General features: G+C 40.7%; 1 protein-coding gene across 1 annotated transcript; it reads left to right on the top strand.

The window, feature by feature from the left end:
• Window positions 1–295: 295 nt before the first annotated feature.
• On the top strand, window positions 296–1225 carry LOC121684606 (olfactory receptor 52N2-like). The gene has a single exon (XM_042064665.1). It carries the CDS (start codon window positions 296–298, stop codon window positions 1223–1225), a length of 930 nt encoding a protein of 309 aa, XP_041920599.1.
• Window positions 1226–13465: the final 12240 nt, after the last annotated feature.

Below are 13465 nucleotides of genomic sequence, written 5' to 3' on the forward strand. Positions count from 1 at the left end.
TTCAGCTATTTTGGTACGGTTTATTACACATCCATAAGAATACATTTGAGTCGTTATATGCTCTGGATTATTATGAAGCAAAGGAACAAAGAACAAATAGGAACAAAGTTGTGATAAAAAAAATATCAGGGAGGAAAAACCTGAGGGGGCACGTGCCCCCTTAACTTCAATTTGCATGACGCCACTGGCTACAACACATTATATAAATCCGTACACACAACAAAAACAAGCAATATAAAGAGAAATGATAATATCTGGATCTGATTCTATTTCCACAGTTGGTCAAGGAACAAGGATGAAGAACATGTCTTATATCAGTGACCTTATACTGGAAGAACTAGGACACTCTGAATCATTCACAGATGTTGTATTTTACACTCTGCTCTTTGTTTATATTACACTGCTAATAACCAATTTTGGTGTTCTTGTTCTCATCATTAGAGAGAATAGCTTACACCAACCGATGTACTTGCTATTTTGCAATTTGTCAGTGAATGATGTCCTTGGTAATACAATCATATTACCTCATTTGTTATTTGACATGATTTCTGAAAACAGGTTAATCTCTTATAATGCATGTGTTTCACAGGTATTTTTCAGCCATACTTATGGCTCAGCATCACACACCATACTAATCATAATGGCTATTGATAGGTATGTGGCTATATGCAATCCATTGCGATACAATGCAATAATGACAGTTAAGTCAGTTGCACTCTTGTCTGTGTCTGCCTGGGGTGTTTCAGTTGTATTAGTCGGTGTGTTAGTGAGCCTCACTCTCAGGTTGTCCCGTTGTAGGTCAGTTATTCCGAATTTTTATTGTGACAATGCCTCCTTGTTCAAGTTATCTTGTGAAGATGTGTCTATTAATAATATCTATGGACTGTTCTACACTGTGGTGCTATTTTCCTCCTCAATGGGTACTGTCGCTGTCACTTACATTAGAATTGCTGTTGTATGCGTGACTAAGAAAAATGCAGAACTTAACAACAAAGCCATCCAAACATGTGCAAGTCATTTAGTCTTGTATCTGATAATGTTACTGACAGGATACATTGTGATCATCATGCATCGGTTTCCAGAACACAGATTTTTAAGAAAACTCATTGCTATTGGTTTCCATGTTGTACCTGCCCATTTAAATCCAATTATTTATGGCCTAAAGACTAAACATTTAAGGCAGAAAATTGTGAAAATATTTCAAAGGACAATAACGCTTCATTAGAGAACATTTTTTAAAAATTTCGATACATCTATAAGTAAACTTTTTGACATTGTTTATGGAAAATATATCCACAAGTATGAGAAATCCATTTCTATGTACATGATGAGAATCAAGTAAATAGAAACAATGAAACATTGAAGGGCACACAAGTGTCCTTCACAGTTACTACACATGATTATTATTTGATTTCATTGAACTTGTCATGATTACATATGGTGAAGTTGCTTGACATAAGCAATACGAAATACTAAATTCTTAAACCCAGTTAAGGCACTGGGTAATGCAAACCTTGTGTTGACTGTGTTGGACAGGTGGTGTGAAACTTTACTTTCTTGTTGCAGTAAGTAAAGTAAAGATGCAAAAATTTTATTTGTTCATTCCATTACATGATATTATGAATGGCAGTAAACACCACATTCTGTAAAAAAGTTAAAAAGTAGGGGAGCAGAGTTGAATGTTATTCTAACAACTACTTTAATCAGTCAGAACTCTCTTTTCTGATTTGTATGTACAATGATAGCTGTGCAGTAGCCTACATACGTTAGGTAAAACCTCCTTCCTGACGCCTAAGTGACTTGTTAGTAAAGGATTCTGGCATCCATGTGTTTTATCTCCCTTGCTCGCATGCTTGCCTCACAATCTGAGGTGCTACAGTATATGTTACGGGTCCGAGCCCTAGCATGGCTTTGTTACAAAATATGCATATTTAGTTTGTTTATTATTGCTCTTTTCCACTTTAAGGGTACCCCGAGAGCAAATCTTCTTTAGTGCTGCTTTAAAACTGATTTGCTTGATATGCAGGTATGTTGAGGCTACATAAATAGGGCTAAAAATTATGTTTATTGTATTTGACTGTTTATATTGACATTTTGAAACCAGACATAAATGTAACTTAAAAGTTATTTTCCCTGGCCTGTTGAGGCTACAATAAATAGGACTAAACATTATGTTTATTGTGTTTGACTGTTCATATTGACATTTTAAAAGCATACATAAAAGTAACTAAAAAGTTACTTTCCCTCATAAGTAATAACTTTTATTTAGAAATTGGTAAAGTAATTAAATTACTTTTGTACGGTAGCGTATTGCTGCCACACCAAACAACAAAAGGCTCAGTATCACGTAATTACGTGAGGTTTCTTGTTATTAAAACATGAAAAAGATATTGTTATAAGATATTTATCACGTTATCACATGAAATCATCACGTTATTTCAAGATAACGAAACTAGATGAAATTAGAGGCAAGAATATTATGGAGTTACATTAGTGCCTCTTTTAGAAGCGAGCAGTAGAACAACTTGAGTGCAGAAAAATGTTTTGAGCAGGAAATGATACGTTTGTGCCACAATTGTCAACCAATAAGAAAAATCAGGGGAGATCATTTACTGTCAGTGGGAAAGAAGGAAAATTGCTGAACCGAACACGCCAACTTAAAGTTATATCTCGAGATGTCAGGTGTTGCGTGATTAACACCTACTTATGCACCTAACCCCTCACTACTGATGGAAATAATTTTATATGACCTTTTCTTGCCCCAGACTAGATGGAGGCTTAGCCACATTTACATTGACCATGTATTCTCTCGCTCTTCCTTTGATCTATTCAATGCAGATGTAGGTGTGAAATGCTCCCCACTGGCTGGGCACCATTTGTACCACCATCTGTTCCACAACTCCTTTGTTCTGTCTTTGGTTAGACAAAGACCCTAGGTTAAACTTTAGCTGAATTATATGTTTGTGTTATTAACTGTATTCATGTTTGGTATCATTTTTATAGTCTCAGTACAAGGAGTACAATGATTTAAGTGTAAGAATGTTTAGAACATCTTGTATAACATTTCTACCTGAGGAGCCTGCCTAATATGTTAATAGCAAGTAGGTGTGTGTAGGTGTGTCTGGGTGTGGCTGACTGTAACGGCGGGAAGAGAAAGCCAATCACAGGACGTTGTACCTATGACCACCACTTGAACCACACCTTTGCAAATTGAGCATAAAAGGCCAGTCTCTTCCGGTAGTCTTTAGAATTGTAGTCGATGCTTCCGAGCTGAAAGCTGTAGTCTCCCTTGACGCGCGTTATTGTAAAGTAAAGCCTGAATCTTGGATATCTGGAATCCTGCCGAAGTCTGCTGTGTTTTTGTCAAGTAATTATATCCACCCATAATTACTTTCACTACTCCCCGAAGGCGCCGTAGCAGGCAGCTCATTGCTCCGGGTTAGTGTGTGCTTCACCTCACTGTGTTCACTGTGTGCTGTTTGTGTTTCACTAATTCACGGATTGGGATAAATGCAGAGACCAAATTTCCCTCACAGGATCAAAAGAGTATATATACTTATACTTAATTGTTCGACTTCAATAAATTCTTTGTTTTAAACTATTCTGTGGGCCACTGAACCTTATTGGTGGATGGTCTGCTCCTCAGGGTAGTAGGTTGTGGTGGTCGCACAACGCCCCTCCTGGTCACATTATACATTCCTATTTAGCAATCCTGACTGCTAACATCCTGAACTTCAGCAGCCAATGAGAATTGGACTTCAGCAGCCAATGAGAACTTATCTCCCCTGAATTTCCTGGGGGTCGTTTCTAGAAAAGTTAGCAACAACGTTGCTCAACCACCGTGGTATGACGCAACTTGCGGCCAAACAACGACATTGTTACACCTGTTTCCAGAAAGCATCGTACCTGTGTCGCAATTTGCTACCTCCGGCGTTCGAACACCATAGTTCCAACAACGTTGTTGATGATGCAGCGATACCTATCATGGTGGAAACAGTAGCAACGTGTAATACCCCACCCCCTAGAAAATTCTCTGCCACGGCCTAAGTCGACATTTTTATAATTTAAACCGATTGATTAATGCTGGCATTGTCATCGTCATCTGCAAAAACCTAAACCTATTGCAAGTATATAACACATTTTACTGAAGCCGACCACTATGTGTCATTATTTGTGTTAAATATTTATGTTGGAAAAAATATATAGCCTGGACGAATGTCTGGGTATCGCATATCTTTTTAATTGTCTCGTGGTATAACGGCCGGAGTTCGCGTCCTATCTCTTCTTTTCACCTCTGAGTAAGAGTAGGCCTACGAGACACAACAATAGGTTTTGACCATACATATTTATGTATATAGTTACTCTACATCAACAGACCATAGATACAAGACATCAGTCAAAAACAATTGAATCTACGTTTCACACTAGTTCACCTGCAGGTAGCAAGAAGCAAATCTCACATCATAAGAAAATCTACCCTACAACACTGGGATAACAAGTCACCTGCTTTAGCCACTACACCATTTATTACTGTGCTGATTTTAAGAGTCTGTGAAGATTATAATACTAGCTTATCAAAATGCAAGGCAATACTCAAATTAACATAAATAGCCAGAATGAGCCAAGTAGGGGAGTCCGTCTCTTACTCAAAATAAAGCTTACAGTACTATATACACCAGGGTATGAATAGCATCCACTTCTAACTATACATTGATGCAAACAGCATACCTTATTCAGAGTGTCTATTACACAGCTGAGCTATTCACACCCTGTTACGTGACAAAAAACAAAAAAACATGTTGCTTGTTTTTTTTATTATTATTATTATTGTGTGATCAATATGGCAGAATAAATGCACAGGGGTGCAAATAGCATACACTGATATTTGTACCAGACGGGGTATTAATAGAACACATTGCTGTGTGCACCGGAGTACGAATAGCATACATTGATATTTGTACCAGACGGGCTACTAATAGGACACATTGCTGTGTGCACCGGGGTACGAATATAATTCACTTCTAATTGCACAATGGTACGAATAGCATACACTGCTAATTGTACCAGGGGTGCAAATAGCCTTACCCAAACAATTATTTTGCCACATTCCGTTAAGAAATAGGGTTTTGAAAATGCATACAATTTGAACTTACAGTACAGCACACTGATTCACGTTGCTTTATTAAGCCTCGCACTCGACACGCCCCTCCCCTCTGTGCACAGGCCACACAAGCAGTTTTGGTTGCGTGTGTTGTGTGTGTGCTCGTGCAGTGGTAGCATCATGAAAGTACAGTTCTAGTACACATTTAAATACAGTGCACAAAAAAGTGCTGGTACATATTAAAAACACTGGTACAGATTAGATTAAAAGTACAGTTCTAGTACACATTAAGATGCAATGCACAATAAAGTGCTGGTGTATATTAAAGTGCTAGTACATATTAAAAGTGCTGGTACAGATTAAGTGCTGGTACAGTTCTGGGGCCGGTTCCCCAAAACGTTCTTATCGCTAAGTAGTTCTTAACCTATTCCTTAACCTATCTCTTAACGTTATGACACGATTCCCGACACGTTCGTACGCTAAGTATATCTTCTGTAAGTCACGCGTTCGTAAGGTTGGTCTGGACCATTCGTAAGCTCTTTCTTAGCGTTGTTTGAGCTCAAGACGCTAGTTCGTAGACTATTTCGTAATGTCATTAAAGCGTTCAAATTGGCAATCACTTTTGACAATTAAAAGCTGGCACAGAATTTGCCTCTAAATGGCTATCTATAAATGAGTAAGCATGGTGGTGTCCAGTAAGTGACCAACTATGGCAGCGATCCAACGTGTCAAAGACAGTGTCGGCCGCAGAGCCGTTTAGTCCATGTCTCTCCATAGCTCTTTTTTGTTGTTGTTGCACAAGTTATTCCGAAAGCTGGAAAACCCCACCATATTGTGTTGGCTATCTAACTCTCTCTCTCTTCATTGTAGATAGGTTGCTTTTTATTGAAAACATTAACCAATGGCAATAAATACTAACCTGACCCTAGCCAGATGAATTTCGCCTGCCTAGCTCCACTCATCCATCTGGAACCGATCCATTGAAGTGTTGCTTCAGAAGGCTGGGCCTAATCAAAAAATGCTTGCATATGATTGAATAAGCCACTTGTCCGTCATCTATTGACGTGCTACTTCAACCACTCACATCAAAGCCAACCCGTGACGCTAATAACAGTCTCACAGTCGCTTCTACGCTATGTCACATCTATGAAACTCCCGCCCTGCGTCCTGATTGGCTATACCATAAAATCGGTTGCAGAAATCACTCTCAATGGAAGAGGTCCCAGATGGATGTGAGTGAAGCTAGGCGGAGCTAAGCAGAACGAAATTCATCTGGCTAGGGTCAGGTTAAATAAATACCGCATTAAACAGAAGTAACTGTAGCTGCTTGCCATTCAATTCTGATTGTAAAGTACCTTACCATTAATATAAAAGTGTATTACATAATTTTTAGAAGTCGTTAAACCCATGTCAAAAAGCGGCACAAGTAGCACAATGGGAGGAAGGAGGGTGGATGATTAGCGAGGAATAGGCCTACCAGGTTCGTCTACCCGGCACAACATATCATGTGAACTTAATACTGACAATTTGATAATTTAATTAATAGTCTATATTTTACTGATAACTTAAACTATGTTAAAATAAATGTTACTGGAATAATTTGAGGAATGTTTTATTTGCATAGAACGTGTTGTCTTTCTTAACGCCGTCATGCACCTTCGCGTGAAGTGGAAAATCGATTTCTGAGCAATCGATGCCAACTAATTCAGCACCTTCACTTGGGACAGCACCTTTGTAACGTCGAACGTAAGAGGCAGCGTGTTAAGAAGCTTCCTAAGGGACACTTCGGGGAACACACTTAGGAACATAAACAACTTTGGTAAGATATATCTTTCGAGTCTTCTTAGCGCGCTAAGAGTGAACGTTATCGGGGAACCGGCCCCTGGTGCTTACAAAACCTCCCTACATTTGCTCATTAATGAACTTTGACTGACAATGGGACAAAGGAATGTTAAAACCAGTTGTGTTTGCATAAGGATAACCTTTACCTTCTCCCTGAGGGCATTTGTGAATATTCATTGTACAAAACCTGGGAACTGTCATTTAGAACGTTTTTGCCTGAGTGATGACAGCGCTTCACTTTTCACTCCCTGTGGTGCTAGCAAGATGACCAAGAGATGAGGCTTCTCCCTTTTGTCTATTGATCTGTAACCTCTCTCTCACCTCCAATCTAAGCTTATTATGACCATCCACAGCATGATGAATAGTTTCTGGGCAAAATTTGTCCCTTTGTCTCCAAATAGCTGGCAAATAAAAGGTAGGTGCTTGTCTGACCTTGTGCAGCTGATGCTAAACTGTTATAGGCTTATTTCAGAATCCGAATCAGCTTTATTGGCCAGGTTTGCGTGCACAAACAAGGAATTTGACGTCGGTTAAACTTTGCTCGCAAGTACAACATTCACTTAAAACTACATAGTTCTCAGTAAAAATTTCAAGTTTTTGCCTGAAATTGCACTGTGCCTATTTACAAGGGCATTGTTCCCACCTCTTTTGGGATCAACCATCAAGTGCTGGACCTCTATAGAAAGCTGAGAACCTGTAGCTTTCGTAGGAAGCAGTCAAGATAACTGTGTGATGTACTGACAAAGAGCTACAGAGGCTAGAATATATTTTTTTCTTTCTGCCGGATTACAAGCATCTCTGAACTGACCACATTTCAGCCCTCTAGGTCAGTGGTTCTTAAACTTGTTGTCTGGCGACCCCACAAAAAAGTATGGAAAGGTCTAGCGACCCCACTTTCCCAAAACCCATTTTAAGTCCTTAGCCTTCTCAAATACCGCCTCCCCCCCCCCCCCCCCCCCTCAAACGTTAACAACTAAATCAAGCAAAAACTAGAAAGCAAAGTAATTCGTTTTATTTACTCCATATGAACAGGAACAGAGAAAAACAAACAATCACGATTAAACAAGCTGCCGCCATATCAGATCAGAACGCTATGTGCGTTGAGCGCGCGCGCGCACACACATACACATGCACCATTAGGCCTACAACGTTACATTAATTATATGTATGGCGATAACAATACGATATTTTTTTTATTTCCCTTTTCTGGTTTAGGCCTAGCCTACTTTATTTAACAATTTCAATGGGAAGGGTGGGCCTGCTTCCGTGAACATAGCAAGCTAATTCTTGGAGGAATGCTGCATACGGCGACACAGAGATTTTCCTCCACGGTGCTGAGCCGACATCTGTATTTATTTTTTATATATGCCAGGGACGAAAATGTCTTCTCGCACAGATAGGTCGAACCGAAAGGCGTTAGAATGTCCATGGCAGCCTTGAACAATCCGGGGTATTCCTGGGCAACAGACAGCCATAATTCATCCAGTGTTTTTGAGGCAAACGATGTCTGTATGGTTCGGTCAGTGGATAGCTCAAGCAGCGCATCTTCGAGCTCATTTGACAGATCATTTGAAGAGCAGCTGGTGAATGGTTGTCGTATCCAATCAAAGTTCTCCACGTTTTCCGTCGGAAAATATTGATGGAATTTTTCAAGGAGGCTTTGGAGGTGAACTTTGATGGAGGCTTTCAATGAATTGACATTCACGCCATCCTCCTCCAAAAAGTCATGCAGCTCCGAAAACATCTCAAAATCCCCACTCTCCGCACGGACTGCCCAACGCTGCAACTTCTTTGTGAAAGCATTCACTTTGTCCGAGAGGGTCAGGATGTTAGTGTTGAGGCCTTGTAGTGACAGGTTGAGCGTATTTAATTTGTCGAATATGCATGACAAATAAGCAAGACGGGCTATCCATTCCGAGTCAGTGAGATGGTGCGCAAAAGCGGAGTTCGCGTCTAAGAGGAAGGTGCGCACCTCGCTTCGCAACTCAAACAACCGTGTTAGGACCTTGCCCCGTGAAAGCCACCGAACCTCAGAATGGTAAAGAAGGGATTTGTGTGTAGACCCCATTTCCTGACAGAGAAGAGTGAAGAGTCTGGTATTTAGTGGGCGAAATTTGATGAAATTCACCATTTTAATCGCTGTCTGGAGAACATTGTTAAGCTCGGGCTCAAGTGTCTTGGATGCCAGGGCTCTCTGTGGATAATGCAGTGATTGAACTTGATGTGTGGTGCAACGCTAAGGACCTTTGCTTTCAGCCCTTTATTTTTCCCCAACATAGCTGCCGCACCGTCTGTGCATATACTTAGGCAGTTGGCCCAATGCAGCCCTGCGTCTTCCATCCAACCATTGAGACAATTAAAAATGTCACTGCCGGTACACCTTCCTTCCATCGGAGAGCAGAACAGCATGTCCTCGTGAAGTTTTCCTTCATAACTGTAGCGAACAAACACCAATAATTGCGCGACACTTACCAAGTCAGTAGAGTCATCTAACTGTAAAGAAAACCTGCAGTTTTTTACTCTCTGACATTTCATATCATTAGCGATCTCGTTAATGCGCTTGGACACTGTATCATTGGAGAGGGGGATTTGCTTGAGCGCACTTGCAATCTTTTCACCATGCATTGCGTTGGTCATCGCAATTGCTGCAGGGAGGATGAGGCTTTCGGCAATTGTGTGTGGCTTTTGTGCTTTTGCCACAAGGTGGGCCACTTCGTAGGAAGCTGCCAAGGCTTTGGTGGGCAAGGTAGCTTGCCCATGCACTACGGTCTTCTGACCTTGAAGGGCAGCTTCTATTCGCAGAAAGAAAGTCATTGGTTTCATAGCGTCCTTGGGATGGCGGGTTTCGAGATGTCGTTTCATTTTGACAGGTTTTAAGCTCTCATTCGCCAGAACATCGCCGCAAATCACACATTGTGGGTGGTCGAGATTATTTTTAACATGACAAGTGAATCCATATTTCAGGAATTCTTTCTGATAAAGCCGACGCCTCTTTTTTTCCTTTTTGTTCTCACCGGCCTGTAGACTTGTCCCATCTGAGGATCGCGGAGGTGTAGACTCACTGGTAGATGGCACTTCCGAGCTTTGGTTTGACTTTTTAAGCAGCCACCTGTCCATTTTGGCTAGTAGGCTACTTATGTCTTTTTGTTTTGTTTTACTGAAAATAGCGGGAACAAGTTGAATTTGCGTAGTGGGAGCAGATAGTTACATTTTTTCTATCAGCGGACCAGTAGCCCATTCCCCCAATATTATTTTCCTTTGTTTCACCTGACATAATAATAATTTCAGACTGAATACAGAAAATAATTGCCGACCCCACGGAAGTTTTTGGCGACCCCATTTGGGGTCACAACCCCTAGTTTAAGAATCACTGCTCTAGGTCATTTGATATCCCTTAGAAACACAACTGAGCCCTAGCACCAGGTCTTGTGAAGCTGTGTGCAAAAGTTGATCAATATAGAATGAAAATATGAGTGCTTTAGACTATTATTTGCCAAGTATGCCCATGCGTTTTGTAAAATGCCTATGGATACTCCCCATAGGACTTGTTGTTATCCAAAATGCATACTGACAATCAAATGCTTACTGCACATGAACCCCTTTGTGTAGAAGCATAATCCTGGTCTCAAATGAAAGGTAACACTTTGAGGTTTCTTGTGGATTATTTAGATTGTATGTCAGGTGTTCTGATATAGACTGACTACACAAAATATGGAATAATTACAAAAAAGTCTCTATTTTTGCATTTACTTTGTTGGTTCAATGAGTGTGTATAAGATAGACTATACATCTGTACAACTAATATTGGATAATACAACATGAAGATTCAATTTCTATGGATTCTTGTGAATATTTCAGTACCCAATATGAGGCATCTACTTATTGTGCTGCAGCTACACTGCAGCCAGAAGTCAGGGTATCACCAAAAGCGGAGGAGGGGGCATTTTGGATCAATTTTAATTGAGACATAATAAAATTAATCTGAGAATGTAAAGCACTATACAGACTTTACATGAAAAAAGTTGTCATTTTTGGATTCCCAAGAGCCAAAGCTTTGAAATGGTGTATAACATTACTATGCTACATAGCAATATGGTGCATACAATTGATTTTGAATGTTGGGGGGAGGTGGGGGAGGGGGGTAACCGTCCCGCCGGCGGGACACTGAAAGTTATTTGGTTATTAACATATAAGGATAAAGAATAAAAACATAAAGGAGTAAAAAGAATAAAAACAGAACAGTAAGAATAGAATGAAGGCAGTAGAATATGCCTGTGCATGAGAATAAATATAGAAGGTACATTTGCAAATAATTAAATAGACACTATGGGTTAGAGGTCTGCACGGGACTGATTTTTCAGTCCCGCGCCCACCCGCTCCCGCAATATTCTGTCCCGCTCCCGCATTAATGTGTCATTTTTAGTCCCGCTCTCGCATTAATGTGTCATTTTTAGTCCCGCTCCCGCCCGCATCTGTAACATGATGTCCCGCTCCCCCCCGCTAAAGCCCGCATGCAGGAGGGATGGAGGGATGGCCTATTCAGTTTTTCTTTCTGTCTCACGAAAGGAGCACACACACCTGAGAAAGACTCCAGATGTCTGATTTTAAGTTTCTTGGTTCTGAATGTAGGCTAACAACTGAAGTAGGCCTAGTCTGGTGCCCTCTTCCTCTGTCATGCTTTCGATTTCGAGTTTTGACAATGAGCAGCAGGAACAAATTGAACCCACGTAAACGACAATAGGCTATAGGCCTGCTATCCGTCAGTTATGCTTAAACCCCGTTTTTTAATGCTGCCTAACAGAACATCCAGCCGAACTATAGTTATGAACACTAGGCTACTTTAATCATTTCCATATTTAATTTTACGTACATATTTAATTTGCGGGAGTGCAGTGAATCATCGGTTTGTCCCACACCCGCGAACGCACCTCTCTCATCCCGCCCGCTCCCGCAATGAGCTTTCAAAAGTTGTCCCGCGCCGCACTCTTTTGCGTCAGGACCCGCAGGTCTACCGGGAGTGCAGACCTCTACTATGGGTAGTATGGTAGTGCAGTTGCCGGGGCGGGGGGGGGTTGATAGCTGAGGATGATCGCTTCCTTGTTGTCCCTGTCAAGAGTGCCATGGCCGTGGACCCCTCAACAGACACAAGCAAGATGCAATATACAGTTGGAAGGATGGGGATAGTGCAATATCAGTATTTTGCGTTCAATGGTTGGGGCAATTTGTCAATTGGTCTCTGTAAAGGCCAATTTATAGTTCAAAAATTGTGTCTGCTAGGGTGAATAAAATTTGAAACAGCAGACATTGTTGCATACTCTAGACATCAAAGTACTGGAGTTTGAGTTCTAATATATGTTGTCATGGTCACAGTGTATGGCTGTTTACTTTCCTTTCACAGTGAGATGTAACGTTAATGTCCAAGTTGTTTTAGAAAGTAGTGGACATTGAAAGCCTAAAGCTCTGTGACATCTGTCGGCAACAATTCATTTTTGTTTGTTTGTCTTGTCTCCAGGGCTTGAAAAAGAAATTATTTTTCAAACATTCCGTTCCGAACGGTTCAGGTAGGCCTATGTTTAACGTTTTCGTTCTTGCATGCGTTCCGCCACCAACATATCGGTCCTGAACCGGTTCGGAACGCAAAATATCGTTCGTTCTTAAAGTTCCGGCAGTGTTTGGCGGGCCTATCAAGTCTATTTTTGTGGACTTTACCTTAGAATAGACGTTTTTCCCTTGATTCAGCCTATACCGTAGCTATGCCCAAAAATAATAAATCACAGGCGGCATCCAAAAACATTCAGATGGGCTATCCATCCCATAGCCTACAGCCTTACTGTAGGCCTAACCTATGCCTATAAATAATTTCTTATCAAAAATATTTCTGGATACGTGCTAAACTCCTTACCTGGTTGTAGCCTAAGTTTTATCCATATGGGGATCTTCAAAGGCTTGCACTATAATTCCAACCCTGTTTATAAACGAACCTGTCTGTTGCTGACAAGGCCTATCTCAAATTTCCCATTTAACTCTTCTACATAGAATAGGCTATAATTGCCCAAACATTTCAAATCCCGACAAGGCGTGGACAGGCAAAATAGGCTATTACGCATAGGCTACAAACAATTTCCAAATCAGTTTCAGTAGCCCACGCTACGAGCTGGCCTAAGATCCGAAGTGGCAGACGGATAGGTTACATTACAACAGCAAGACAAAATATACACATTTGGACCAAAGGTCCATTTATTCGGGGGGGTTTTTTCAAACTGCAGAAATCAATCCGTAACAACCACACCAGCTAACATTAAGTAGTTGGCTACATAGCGGCTTGTTAGCTCACATTAACAGTGTAGATGCGGGCTTGTTTTTCGCACAACCGGAAATAGTCTCCCTGACATAGGATATGCTTTTGTGAAATTTTATAAAATATATAGAGAACGAAAAAAAAAGGTTATTAACCGGTTTTGTGGATTTCAGAATAACGTTTCTGTTCCGAAACAGTTGAAGACCATTTTGTTTTCGTTTCCG

The sequence above is a fragment of the Alosa sapidissima genome, chromosome 15 (genome assembly GCF_018492685.1).
Source record: "Alosa sapidissima isolate fAloSap1 chromosome 15, fAloSap1.pri, whole genome shotgun sequence".
NCBI classification, from domain to species: Eukaryota; Metazoa; Chordata; class Actinopteri; order Clupeiformes; family Clupeidae; genus Alosa; species Alosa sapidissima.